We start from the raw sequence: 13,151 nt of genomic DNA, 5'->3' as shown, positions 1-13,151 counted from the left end.
CTCCTTCTCCCACCCACCCACCCTCTCTCTCCTCTCTCTCCCTCCCTTTCACTCTCCCACCCTCCCTCACTCTCCTCTCCACCCTCTTCCCTCTCCCTCTCTCTCTCCTTGTCCCACCACCGCCCAGCCCACACTACCCTCCCTCTCCTTCTCCCACCCTCTTCCCTCCCCCTCTCTCTTCCCTCCCTTTCACTCTCCCACCCTCCCTCTCTCTCCTTCTCTCACCCTCCCTCTCTCTCTCCTCTCCTTCCCTCCCTTTCACCCTCTCCCTCCCTTTCACCCTCCCGCCCTCCCTCTCTCTCCTCTCCACCCTCTTCCCTCTCTCTCTCTCTCTCCCTTTCACTCTCCCACCCACCCTCCCTCTCTCCTTATCCCACCCTCCCTATGCATAATCTCTTCTTCCACCTCGTTTCTCTCTACCTCCATCATCCACATGCATTTGCATAGCATTGCATGTGAGTTTATTTTCTACATTTGTATTTTTGTGTTTGCATGACATGGGCTACTTTTTATTATCCAATTGCATGATAATGCATGCATGTGCCATTACAATGCATTGCGTTGCAAGGTCTTTATTATCCAATTGCATGATAATGCATGTATGTGTCATTACAATACATTGCATTGCAATTGGATAATAAAGACCTTGCGTTGCAAGGTCTTTATTATCCAATTGCATGATAATGCATGTATGTGTCCTTACAATACATTGCATTGCAAGGCATGGCATTGCATCTGGATGTTATTACATGTGCATGTCATTACATGGTACTCCGTGCCGTTTGCATAGTGTTGTATGTTAATGCATGCCTTTATTATCCAATCGCATGTCAATGCATGTATGTTGCATTACAATACATTGCATTACATGGCATGGATTACATCTAGATGTTATTACATGTGCATGTTATTTCATAGTACTCCATGCCCTTTGCATAGTGTTGCATGTCATTGCATGCCTTTGCATGTGATTTCATATCATTTGAAGCCTTTGCATGTGACGAAATATCATTGCATGTGAGTACAATTAATAAGGTGAATAATTTAAAGAATTATATATACATGATAATTTCATTCTAGGCAAGATATCTACTATGCCTTGCATAAGAAGCAATGAAGAATGTAAATTTATTAAGGTCAATAAATTTTCAATTATTATTGAGATCATGGCTTAATTATTTGAGAGAAAGAGGGAGACAGGGAGAGAGAGAGATAAGAACATGATGACATTACATTCTTAAGATAAAAAATACCGCTTTCAATTACAGATAAAACCAAGTTCATTCACATACACCTTCCAAATACAACTCTTCTATCATAATTGTTATTCAAAACATATAATAAACCAAAATTTAACATAATTAATCAAACAACAACAAACAAAAAAATTTTCAAGGTGAAGAGATCACTTTATTACAAAAAAGGTTATTACATGGGCTACTGCAATCTAACATTGTTTAAAATTGAAAACATACCATAACTATCTACGGATCCTACACCTATACACTTTTTTGGTCTACTCTATTCTTTAACTCCTCCCATAGGGGCTTCTCCATCTCTTCGGCAATATACCTATAACTCCGCCAAGTGCCGATGGCGCTTCCAATCTTCATGTTCCACACGAACAAATCTCCAAAATCAATAGGCTCATCCACTAGCATCTTCGTCCAAAGATTGCGGGCCTCTGCCATGATTCTGAGATGTTTTGTCGCATCTCTGCCGGTTTTTTTGCATAAATCTTTGCAAACCCTTTCTAGAGTTTCCTTTAGAATAAATCTAAGGCCATTAGAAGAAGCCATTAGAGATTTAAAAAAAAGGTTAGTTGATGGTGGTGAGGGTTGTAAGGAAGAGAATGATAGTGAGGAAGCGAAATACAATGAGAGGAAGAGGGAGGCAACAAGAGGGAGAGGGAGGTAACAAGATTTGGAAGTGAGGATTAGAGTAAGAGGCACGGGTCAAATTTATAGATACACAAAGAAAAAATCAAAAAGGTACTTTGCACGGTTATCCACTAAATTTAGAAAAGTAGATGCATGGCTTTTCCCTAGATTTAGAAAAGTACATGCATGGCTTTTTCCTAAATTTAGAAAAGTAGATGCATGGCTATCACCTTTATTTAAAAAACTAGATGAATGGAATGAACATATTCAAGCCATTGACATATAACCATATTAATTATCATGCTAAAACATTAAAAATTTGAAAAGTAAATAGTCCTTGCTAGAGATTTGAGACAAAGGATATTTTATTATTGCAACATGAAGGATCTTTTCAAAACTACAGTACAATGTCATCAACAATACTAAGTTCTTTTCAACAATTAAAATCAATATGGAATGAACATTACCTTTGACATTGAATTAGGGAATGCATGTGTTCCAATAAAAGTGACAACTCCATGTTGCTAATATTTGATTCATTCTTCATATGCTTCCTGACAACTTCATCCAATACGAGTTGTTTGGTGATATCCATTTGTACCTTCCTTGGACCACCACCTGTAGCCACCTCTGAAACTGCCTCTTGCACAAGTTCTATTATCTTTTGCAACGCTTGCCTCCTTGATGTGCCCCTTTGTATCTCATGCAAATGTTCCCCCCCTTGATGTATCATCAGTCTCAACATATGTGGATCAGTAGGCATACAATAGTACATCGTAGCACCACACATTCTTATACATATAGGTTTGTTCTTGCAGTAAAAAAAGCCTAGTGATCCATATCCATCTGTTGTTATGCCCAGAGAGGAAAGTTTCTATGTGAGCTTGCCTATTATGTGAAAAAATTACAAAGTTCTAATAAATACTCTTATAAATCAAAGTTTACTTCTGAAATTAAGCCAAGACAATAAGCTTACCAATCCATGATGTTGTATTCGGTGTGCTATTTATAGTTCTGCTTCCACACAAGGCATAAGTGCACTCAAATAAGCCTCCACACAAGAACTCTTTCGTACAACTCCAGGAAACTTCACATGACTCTCCGCAGGTTTCACCCAACAATAGCCATCATGTGCTTGCTCCATTCCTTGCATTGCAGAGGCTGAAGGATCACGTACATTCGGCAACTCAAAAGCCACATTACCATTATAGATTTGAGAAATCTCTTCTACTTTCTCAATATGTGTGCTTGCTAATAGCAATCTATGAAGAACACCAGCATGAGATTTCTCAGATACTAAGTATTGGACCACACTCTTTTGAAGTGGTGTACCTATGGAAGAATCTTCTATTGTAAGGTCAATAATGACTTCTTTTGGGGTGCTTGTTGTAGTGTTGCTTGACTCTCCTATTATTGGAATAACAATGTATTCTGTTGTTATATTGTTATCAAAGATATAACATGGTTCCTCTCCAGTGGGTCTAGCAGATTGGATAGGTATAAGATGATCTACCCCATCATCTTATGGTTTGATTGCAAAAACTTTCAATCCAGAGTGAGGACATAATATTCCATCAAAATCATCAGCTTTAGTAATATAAAAATGACCCCATACAGTTCTAACAATAGGATCACTCTCCAAACCTCCCACAAAAATGTGAAAAGAAGTGTTCTCCATGGCAAGAAACGCTCTCAAAAAACCAGCTCACAAACACACAACAAACTAATGACAACGAATTCAAAATCTTAACACTAATTCTATACATATTAGAAAATTTACAAAATTTATACTCATTTTTAAAAAAAATAAACATTATAAATAATGTCATTAATACACAAAATCAAAATTTCATTTTCAATAATTATACTATATAATTAATACTCTTGTATAATGATTATTCCATAACTAGCTCTCATATAATGATTGCATAACCTTTATATGTCTTATGTGATCCCAATTTAAGCTATTATCTTCTTGTCATCCCTTTTTATGATTCCATCCATTTTTATTTCAAGTAAAGAGTAAAGTTCTTACGTAAGGAATTGATTTTAACCCCAAGTAGAGATGTGCTTGGAAAGAGTGGGTAGTTTAGGTGCAACTTCCTAGCATAAGAGAACGCCAAGTCAATGTGACATGAGAACAATGCCCTTCCATCACCGCATGGAGTCGATGCTAGAGAATAGCATCGTACGTGTGATTGATAAGTTAATTAATTGTGTGTGTGTGTGTGTGTGTGTGTGTGTGTGTGTGTGTGAGAGAGAGAGAGAGAGAGAGAGAGAGAGAGAGAGAGATCAGAGTGTACCATGACCCACTACACCAACCCCTCACACTGAACCATGACCCACTACACCAACCCCTCTCACAGTGAACCATGACCCACTAAGGGTGACCCCCCACCCACTAAGGGCGACTGTCGCCCTTAGTGGGTTGGGGGGGTCGCCATTAGTTGCCTCCTCCCCCAACCCATTGAGACCGTCACCCTTAGTGGGTGGGGGGAAGGGGTCGCCCTTAATGGGCAACCCCCCCAACCTACTATGGGCGATAATCGCCATGCGATAATCGCCATTCACCCACTAAGGGCGACGAGCACCCTTAAGTGGGTGGTCACCCTTAGTGGGTGGGGGATCGCCCTTCACCCCACTAAGGGCGATGGTCACCCTTAAGTGGGTGGTCACCCTTAGTGGGTGGGGGCGGGGGTCGCCCTTAAGTGGGTGGTCTCCTTTAGTGGTGGGCGACCCCCCCACCCCTATGGGCGATGGTCGCCCTTAAGTGGGTGGGGGGGGTCGCCAACTGTCGCCCTTAGTGGCCACCCCACCCACTAAGGGCTGCCCTTCACCCACTTAAGGGCGATGGTCGCCCTTCAGTGTGGGTGGGGGGAGCGGAGGGCCTTAGTTGGCGACCCCCCTCTCCCCCCCAGCTAAGGGTGACCATCGCCCTTTGTTGGTGGGGGTGTCCCACCCCCCACTAAAGGCGATCGTCGCCCTTAGTGGGAGGTGCATAACGTGTGTGTGTGCATTGTAGGTGGTGAAATCCACTCCTTTGCCACCTATTTCCTTGTGAGAACTTGTGCCTAACCCCTCTATACCAAAGAGTATAGTTTAGGTACAAGAAGATGGCAAGGGAATTTTATACGACTGGCTATGTTACCAATAGATGCGGGTTCATTTGCTCCATCACCTCATCCCATAATCCTATTAGAGAAGTGACTCAAAATGATGTTATTGCATGGGATAACATCTGGCGATTGAAAAATGAGGAATTCGAGAATATGATCAAAGGCACGGAGTGGGAATTCATGAGTAACAAGATGTTGTATGTGTGGGACGGAAATCATCGAGTTGTGGCATGGATGGAGGAGATTAATAAATGCAAGTTTACTTAAATTGCCTACTTTTTTGAATGCGGTCTTTTGTTTTATAAAATAGTTTTGGGACTAATTAGATTTGCACTATCTAACTGTAGCATTCAAGAATGTCACATCAAGACATCCTTGTGTTGATGCTATCCTTATTGAATTCAATGAGGATAGCGGGGGGAGGTTCTCAACAGTGATAGCTCACTTAAACGGGTAAGAGAATATATGTTTTAAGACTCTTTGAATTAGGAATATTCGACGTACTATGTTTCACATAACCTTAAATTTGGTTGCCATAGAATGAAGGAAGTGGACTATGTTTCTTCTTCCCTTGTGGACAAAGTGTGCCTCATTAGGGCACTTGGCCTAGCCAAGGTATGGATAAAAAAGTATGCCTTGACACATTAAAAAAAGGGCCGCCTATCTTGGTATAACTGTGCCAGTTTTCAGAACTTTCCCAAATAGTATTCTAGGTAAACCTTCAATCTTTAGACACTTGCAATATATGATTAACATTTGCATATTATCCACTAATGTTGTAATTCATGAATAATAGGATGAGCACCTCAGCCACCTGAGATATTGACCCCCTAGCAGATAGTTTGCCTACACATAAGTTTGAAGAAAAATGGAGAACGGCATTTTATGAAGATGAAAAAAAGTGGAGGCATGCTACAAGGCGGCTAGTGGTGATTGCAAACCCTGCATAAGGGAAAGGTTTCTTTGAGTAAGAAAAATGGAGAACGACATTTTATGAAGATGAAAAAAAGTGGAGGCATGCTACAAGGCGGCTGGTGGTGATTGCAAACCTTGCATAAGGGAAAGGTTTCTTTGAGTAAGAAATCCTACACTCTTTTCTCTGTTTATTTCATAGGCAATAACATTTTATGTTTTTAATGTTGCGATTTAATTTTGGTGTTGTGTTGTAGTAGACGACTAGTGTGCAAGTTAATTGGGACGAGAAACCGGATTGTTTGACGAAGGATAGGCTATACAGCTTGGCAGCTAGCTCCTTGCTAAATGACCACAAAGCACAGATTTTAGATATTTTGTTTGATGGCGATTTGCAGAGGCTGAAGGATTCACAAATTCCTAAAAGTGTGTAATGTTTGCTTTCCCTATCTTCTTGATATTTACAAAGTACTCTATTTTGTTTGAATAACAATTTCAATGGCAACACAACAAATGCAGGATTATTCAGGGATTTTCTTTGAAGAGAAGTTATATGGCATGAGATTAGAGCGTAGGGTGTAGCCGTCTTTGCAAAAATATTAGAAAAGTACAAGGTAATTTTTCCACGTACATTCCTGGAGGACCTCGTCGATCTTAAGAGTTTGTATTTTGGGAGGAAATGGTGGGATCCCTAAAGAAACAAGGCGTGGTAGCTTCAAACCCTACTGTCATCAAGACTTCCATAGCGTGCTGTGTTCACATTCTACAAAGTATACTTACTACTTAGCTGTACTCTTATATTTGTAAAAACTAAAATGGATTTGTAAGTCGTGCGAAGAGATCTATTGTAGATGTGGTTGCAATCTTAAAAGATTGGCGCAATCCAAAACATGAGAGCACTATGTATACACAATAGCAACTTCGAGACCTTTGGGATGCAGGGATATATAAGAGATTCCCATTGTTCCTTGACTGTCCAAGTGGCAAATTTCCCACGAGCGAGAAGGAGATGTATACTCGGGCTTGTAAAGTGAAGCAAGTTACCATGGTATGAACTATACAATTAGATATTTCACTTTATTTCAAATATTATTTCTTATATCTTTTCGAATTGTGAATTCTATTGTGAAGCCTATAAGTCTATGTGACAAATCACACATTCAAGGTAAGGGCAAAGGTCTTATGAAAGATGAAGGGGATGATGAAGATGAAGATGAAGATGAAGATGATGATGATGAAGGGAAAAAAGTGCCAAAAAAGGAAGCAATGAAGGGAAGGGAAAAGGAAAGTCACTACAGGAAGAGGACAACTTTGATACCTCTCCATCAGAATATGACGAAAGCAATTTTGATGATAGCACTCACAAGATGAGGTAACCCCAAATGTTGAATAAGTTGGTCATGTAGCAACATAGGCAGGGCACTCTTTTACTTGAGGTTCATTTGTATTATTGTTACATTGTTTGGATACTAACATAGATTAAGTTATGGATTCAGATAAGCTTGGCAAGAGGTGAAGCGCCAAATGCACCATTGCGACCTATTAATCCACCTAGCCTGCCAGACCTGACTCCAATTCAAATGAATTTTTCAGATATGATTTTACTCATTGGTAATGATAATGTAAAGAATTTGTGTGGTGCATGCACTTACAAAATGTATGCTTTTTAGTAGTGTCTTGTCGTACCACGAAGAGCAGTCCGAGAGAACATTAAAGTGCTAGTTCCTCTACTGTTATAGAAGCCTCGGTGTTAATAGGTGTAATAATCAATTGTGACCATGTGTAAAAAGATTGTAAAGGTGTGTTTTTTATATCTTGTAATAACAATTGATGTATAACTCTACACACCATGGTGTGGCAGGACATCATTCTACAAAGATGATGGCATTTGTTGGGGATCCTTTGAAGATAGGCTGTGAACTTTTGAACCAGGAGTGTGTCCACTAGAACTAGAACATGTCTTTGATATATTGCAAAAGGCCAACGTGGGAGATATGAACTTTATTGTTAAAGGTGTCAATACAAGCACATCGTGTGATTGTATTGTAGTGAGGTTGCCCACAAGAGGGTCTGTTTATGGGGCTACCCTGATGGCATTGTCCTACCATGGAATCTCTGCACATGTGAGTGATTAAATGATTTTCCCTTCATTAAGACCTTATGTGTTATTGTGCATATGTTGCATGTATGTCATGCTTACATTTTTTGTGTATGTCATTCTGATGCCATCTAGATGGAGAGGAGCATACATTGCTTCAGATTTGTGAGACCATCTTAGACGACAATGGCTCTATTATTATTAGTATTGTGTATCAAGTGGCAACCAGTATAGCTCATGTCGAGCGCTTTGGCTTTTCCTTAGACACACTGGTGAATGTGCGGTGTACAATGCAGATTGGTTTGGACAAGAAGTAAGGAACAATAATCGTAGAGGTTGCCATTGAGAATCACTTTTTGCTACAAAAAATCACCTCGTACTCTTGTGCAGATACATACCCTCGTCGTTGCTACCTTCATGAGCATAGTTGGACAAAACCATACGCAACCTTTCTCACCTGATTATATCATTTATCCTTGCAACATGATGCATTGGATAGATGCTCAAATGGGACAGCATGATGAGGTATGGAGTTAACATTTTTGTGCTCCAAAATAAGGGCCTTATATTTTTTTGGTGGAAATAAGAGAGATGTTTTCTTTGTAGGTGGAACTTAGCATGGATATGACTTTTGGGATAGCCCGTTTGAGGTGTCATGTAGTACAGCAAGGGCAAGTGTTAGTAGAGCTTTATGTTGGATGTGGAGATTGTGTTATGGCAGCACAAAAATTAGGCATGAACATTGTTTGTATTAATCTCAGAGGATGTAGTGGAGGGTGTCTTGATGAAGATTTCATTATAGTGCAGTAAACATATTTATTTATGAATATTCAAGTGTTTGGGTTTAGCAATTGTTTATGATTGTGTCATGATCTTATTTTTCATATTAAAATAGAGAGAAAGAGGGCAAGAGAAATGCGTGTTGGGGTGGTAAATAATGTAGTGAAGCATTTGTAGACTTGAGGATCTGTACGTAAAACATGAGTTAAGTATGCTATGTTGAGAAATGAGAAGGAAATATAGAGAGAGTGAGCAAAGACAATGATAGAAAGAGTGAGTGAGAGAGAAAGAGAGAGAAGGAGCAACAACAAAGAGAAGAGAAGAGAGAGAGGGAGGATAAAGAGAGTGAGCAAAGAAAGGGACTGAAAGAGTGAGAGAGAAGGGTAGAGAGGGAGAGAGAGAGAGGGAGGATAGAGAGACTGAGCAAAAAAAGGAGTGAGAGTGAGAGTGAGTGAGTGAGCGAGAGAGAGAGAAAGAGAGGGAGGGGAGGCGAGAGTGAGCAAAGAGAAGGACTGAAGAGTTAGCAAAGAGAGAGAGAGAGAGAGAGAGAGAGAGAGAGAGAGAAGGAGAGCCAAGAGAAGGATAGAGCGAGTGTTAGCAAAGAGAAGGATAGAGAGAGAGAGAGGGATAAGAGAGAGAAGGAGAGCCAATAGAGGGATAGAGAGAGTGTTAGCAAAGAGAAGGATAGAGAGAGAAAGAAATCGAGAGACAAAAGAAGGATAGAGAGAGAGAGGGAGGAGGAGGGAGAGAGGGAGAGAGTAAAGAGAAGGATAGAGAGAGGGAGGAGGAAGGAGAGAGAGAGAGAGAGTAAAGAGAAGGATAGAGAGAGGGAGGAGGAGGGAGGGAGAGAGAGAGAGAGAGAGAGAGAGAGAGAGAGAGAGTAAAGAGAAGGATAGAGAGAATGAGCAAAGAGATGGATAGAGAGAGAGAGAGAAGAGGACATAGAGAGTGAGTGAGGGAAGGAGGATAGGAGGTAAGAGAAGGATAGAGAGAGCTACAAAAGAGAGAAGGATAGAGAGAGTTAGCAAAGAGAAGGATAGAGAGAGAGCGAGAGCCAAGAGAAGGATAGAGAGAGAGAGAGAGGGGGAGGATAGAGAGAGAGAGAGTAAAGAGAAGGATAGAGAGTGTGAGGGAGCGAGAGCAAAGAGAAGGGTAGAGAGAGAGAGAGAGGGAGGCGAGAGTGAGCAAAGAGAATGATAGAGAGAGAGAGGGATAGAGAGAGAGAAGGATAGAGAGAGCGAAAAGAAGGGTAGAGAGAGAGGGGGGAGGATAGAGAGAGAGAGTAAAGAGAAGGATAGAGAGAGTGAGCAAAGAGATGGATAGAGAGAGAGGGGAGGATATAGAGAGCGAGAGAGGGAAGGAGGTAAGAGAAGGATAGAGAGACAGTTACAAAAGAGAGAAGGATAGAGAGAGTTAGAAAAGAGAAGGAGAGAGAGAGGGAGGATAGAGAGAGAGAGTAAAGAGAAGGAGAGAGAGAGAGAGAGAGAGAGAGAGAGAGAGAGCATAAAAGGCAAGAGAAGGATAGAGAGGGAGAGGAGGACGTAGAGAGGGAAGGAGGATAGGAGGTAAGAGAAGGATAGAGAGGGAGGGTGGGAGAGTGAAAGGGAGGGAGAGAAATGGACGGTGGTAATAGAAGAGAGAGAGAGAGAGTGTTGGCAAAGAGAGACAAGGATAAAGAGAGTGAGAGAGGGAGTGTGGGAGAGTGAAAGGGGAGGAAAGAGAGAGAGGGGGAGGGAAGAGGGTGGGAGAAGGAGAGAGAGGGTGGTGTGGGCTAGGTTGGGCTAGGAGAGTGAAAGGGGAGGGAAGAGAGAGAGGGAGAGGGAAGAGGGTGGGAGAAGGAGAGAGAGGGTGGTGTGGGTTAGGTTAGGTTGGGCGGTGGTGGGCGAAGATGGTGGTGGCAATAGTTAGAGAGAGATTGTTCAAGTAGAGAGAGAGGACAACCAAGAAAAGCTCCATCGGAGACCATCCCCTGACATCGAAAGCATTTTCTACATGTACAAGATATTTTTATATACAAATGATACAGAAGAAGAAAACCGTGGAAGTGATCATGATACTGATGAACATGATGAGCCAGGAAGTCATCAAAATTCAATTGTAGTTGACGTTGAGAAGCCTCTTGCGGAAGAAGACTACAACAACACTTATTTGTCTGTTTGAGAAAAAACAACAAAGTTCAATTATAAGTGGACAAGATTATGTGCCTCTCTCCGAGTACTAGAAAATATGCCGGTCTGCCCAAAGGACGATGCTTGCTTTCTTTAAATTGGTTCTTTGGTAAATAGCATGATCTGTTTATTGATTGTTTCTATCTACAACGCTTGATTGCTTTCATAGTCTTCAGTTTTGGGCTCATTTCAAGTAATGTAAAGTATCGTGTAAATCAATATATATATGTTTGTTTTGAAAGTGAATTTGCCTCTTGTTTTTAAGCGAATATGCAGAGCAAAAAAGAAATTAAATATATGATGATGTCACTCGTCAATTTCTGTATCATAACCCTTCCACTGCAAGTTTGGCCTGTTTTAACGTATGGTTGTAAACATTAATGCCATGTAAGTGCACAATAATAAATATGCACACCAAAAAAGATTGAATATATGCTTTACCTAAAATACATACATTGTGTTGAAAAAAACCATCTGTAATCTCCTCTCTCGTTGCTTTATACTTTACTAGTACTCAACCCGCGTGGTACTGCGGTATGTAAAAGACATTAAGAAGCAAAACGGAGGAATGGAGGCGAAATAAAGACCTAAATACATTGTGTTGAATTTCATTTGATTGGAAATTAGGAGCGGTGAGTTTTTTTTCAGTGTTTGGTTGGCGAACTTGGGCGCGCTTGTGCAGGGGGTCACGCCATGGTGCATGTCAGCTTCTACCGCAACTGTGAGTTCCTCTCTCTCTCTCTCTCTCTCTCTCTCTCTCTCTCACTCTCACACACACACACACACACACAGTAAGGTGCACAATGCAGTGAGGCTCCTAATTAACATAAAAGTAGGCATTTGTGCATTTATGATTGAGAAAGCGGGTTCATCTGTCCATTTTCGTTTCGATTTGCAAGGTGCGATGGCTAATTGATGTTTGCTACTTCTCACAAATGGAGGGTTCATTTTAGAAAATTTAGTTGCGTTTTCGCAACCCTAAACCCTGGATCCCTTAATCTGCTTGATCTGTCTCTTACATATCAACACAGTCTGTCTTTAAACTCTAACCGTAGCCTATGCTTATCTGCATTCTTATTGTATCCTATTCTGAGAGCACACTGGATCGTCACAGAATTGAATCCCGCTCCTGAAGTCACTTTTCCGTGTTGCATTCAGTTAATCAGAATCGTAACTGCTGTTGGATTTGGTTGCATTTGGTTTAACCTTAACCATATGCGCACGTTTTACTAGCCTTCATTTGTTCAGCTACACTTTTGATTCTGAAGGAATGACATTGCAGATGGCAAGACCTTCAAGAAGCCCCGCAGGCCATATGAGAAGGAGCGGCTGGATGCAGAACTGAAGCTCGTGGGGGAGTATGGGCTGCGGAACAAGCGCGAGCTTTGGAGGGTGCAATATGCCCTTAGTCGCATCCGCAACAATGCTCGTATGCTTCTGACTCTTGATGAAAAGAATCCACGTCGCATTTTTGAGGGAGAGACCCTCCTCCGCCGCATGTTCAGGTATGGTCTTCTTGAGGAGAGTCAGAATAAGCTGGATTATGTCCTGGCTTTGACTGTTGAGAATTTCCTGGAGCGCCGTCTGCAGACCTTAGTCTTCAAATCAGGAATGGCAAAGTCCATCCATCATGCTCGGGTACTCATCAAGCAAAGGCATATCAGGTGAGCATTGTGGTCTTCCACCCCCACCCCGTCTTGTGCATCCCTCCCTCCACTTTTTTCCAAAGAAAACCTAAGTTTAAATTGGGCTTAATGCAGAAGAAGCATTTGTGTTGTGGGTTGTGCAGGGTTGGAAAGCAAGTTGTCAATGTTGCCTCTTTTCTTGTAAGGGTGGATTCACAGAAGCACATTGACTTTGCCCTCTCCAGTCCCTTTGGTGGTGGTAGACCGGGACGCGTGAAGAGAAAGAATCTGAAGGCTGCATCCAAGAAGGCAGCGGGTGGCGATGAGGAAGAGGAGGAGTAGACTAGCAGGTAGTTTATGTAGAAAGGTTATTACACCCTAATCTTGTCATTATTAGGGTCATAGTTGGAAGTGGCAATTTTGGAAGATTTGGTCCTTATTTTCGAGTCATTGAATGAAATCTTTGCTCGTAATTGGCGCGGTTTTACCCTTTTAACCTTTAGTTTGAGTCACTTTTACTGTGGGAGTACAGACGTAGGGACATTAATTCAATATTGTTTTTGTTGCTGCTA

At 41.3% G+C, this 13,151-nt stretch overlaps 1 protein-coding gene across 1 annotated transcript; it reads left to right on the top strand.

The window, feature by feature from the left end:
- The first annotated feature begins 11,540 nt into the window (after window positions 1-11,540).
- On the top strand, window positions 11,541-13,151 carry LOC147629046 (small ribosomal subunit protein uS4z-like). The gene is made up of 3 exons (XM_086812257.1): window positions 11,541-11,675; window positions 12,237-12,618; window positions 12,744-13,151. Exons 1-3 carry the CDS (start codon window positions 11,648-11,650, stop codon window positions 12,919-12,921), a joined length of 588 nt encoding a protein of 195 aa, XP_086668383.1. The 5' UTR covers window positions 11,541-11,647; the 3' UTR covers window positions 12,922-13,151.

The sequence above is a fragment of the Cibotium barometz genome, chromosome 18 (assembly GCF_041138505.1).
Source record: "Cibotium barometz isolate CiBa-2024 chromosome 18, ASM4113850v1, whole genome shotgun sequence".
NCBI lineage: Eukaryota > Viridiplantae > Streptophyta > Polypodiopsida > Cyatheales > Cibotiaceae > Cibotium > Cibotium barometz.
Note: the sequence above shows the minus strand (reverse complement) of the source record. Positions and strands in the feature narration are given on the sequence as shown.

What these genes read in the sequence shown, in the direction of transcription:
- LOC147629046 (XM_086812257.1), top strand. Translation starts at nt 11,648, where the DNA reads ATGGTGCATGTCAGCTTCTACCGCAACT. An exon ending in TGTCAGCTTCTACCGCAACT is followed by an intron (nt 11,676 to 12,236) that starts GTGAGTTCCTCT and finishes ATGACATTGCAG; the next exon opens with ATGGCAAGACCTTCAAGAAG. An exon ending in ATCAAGCAAAGGCATATCAG is followed by an intron (nt 12,619 to 12,743) that starts GTGAGCATTGTG and finishes TGGGTTGTGCAG; the next exon opens with GGTTGGAAAGCAAGTTGTCA.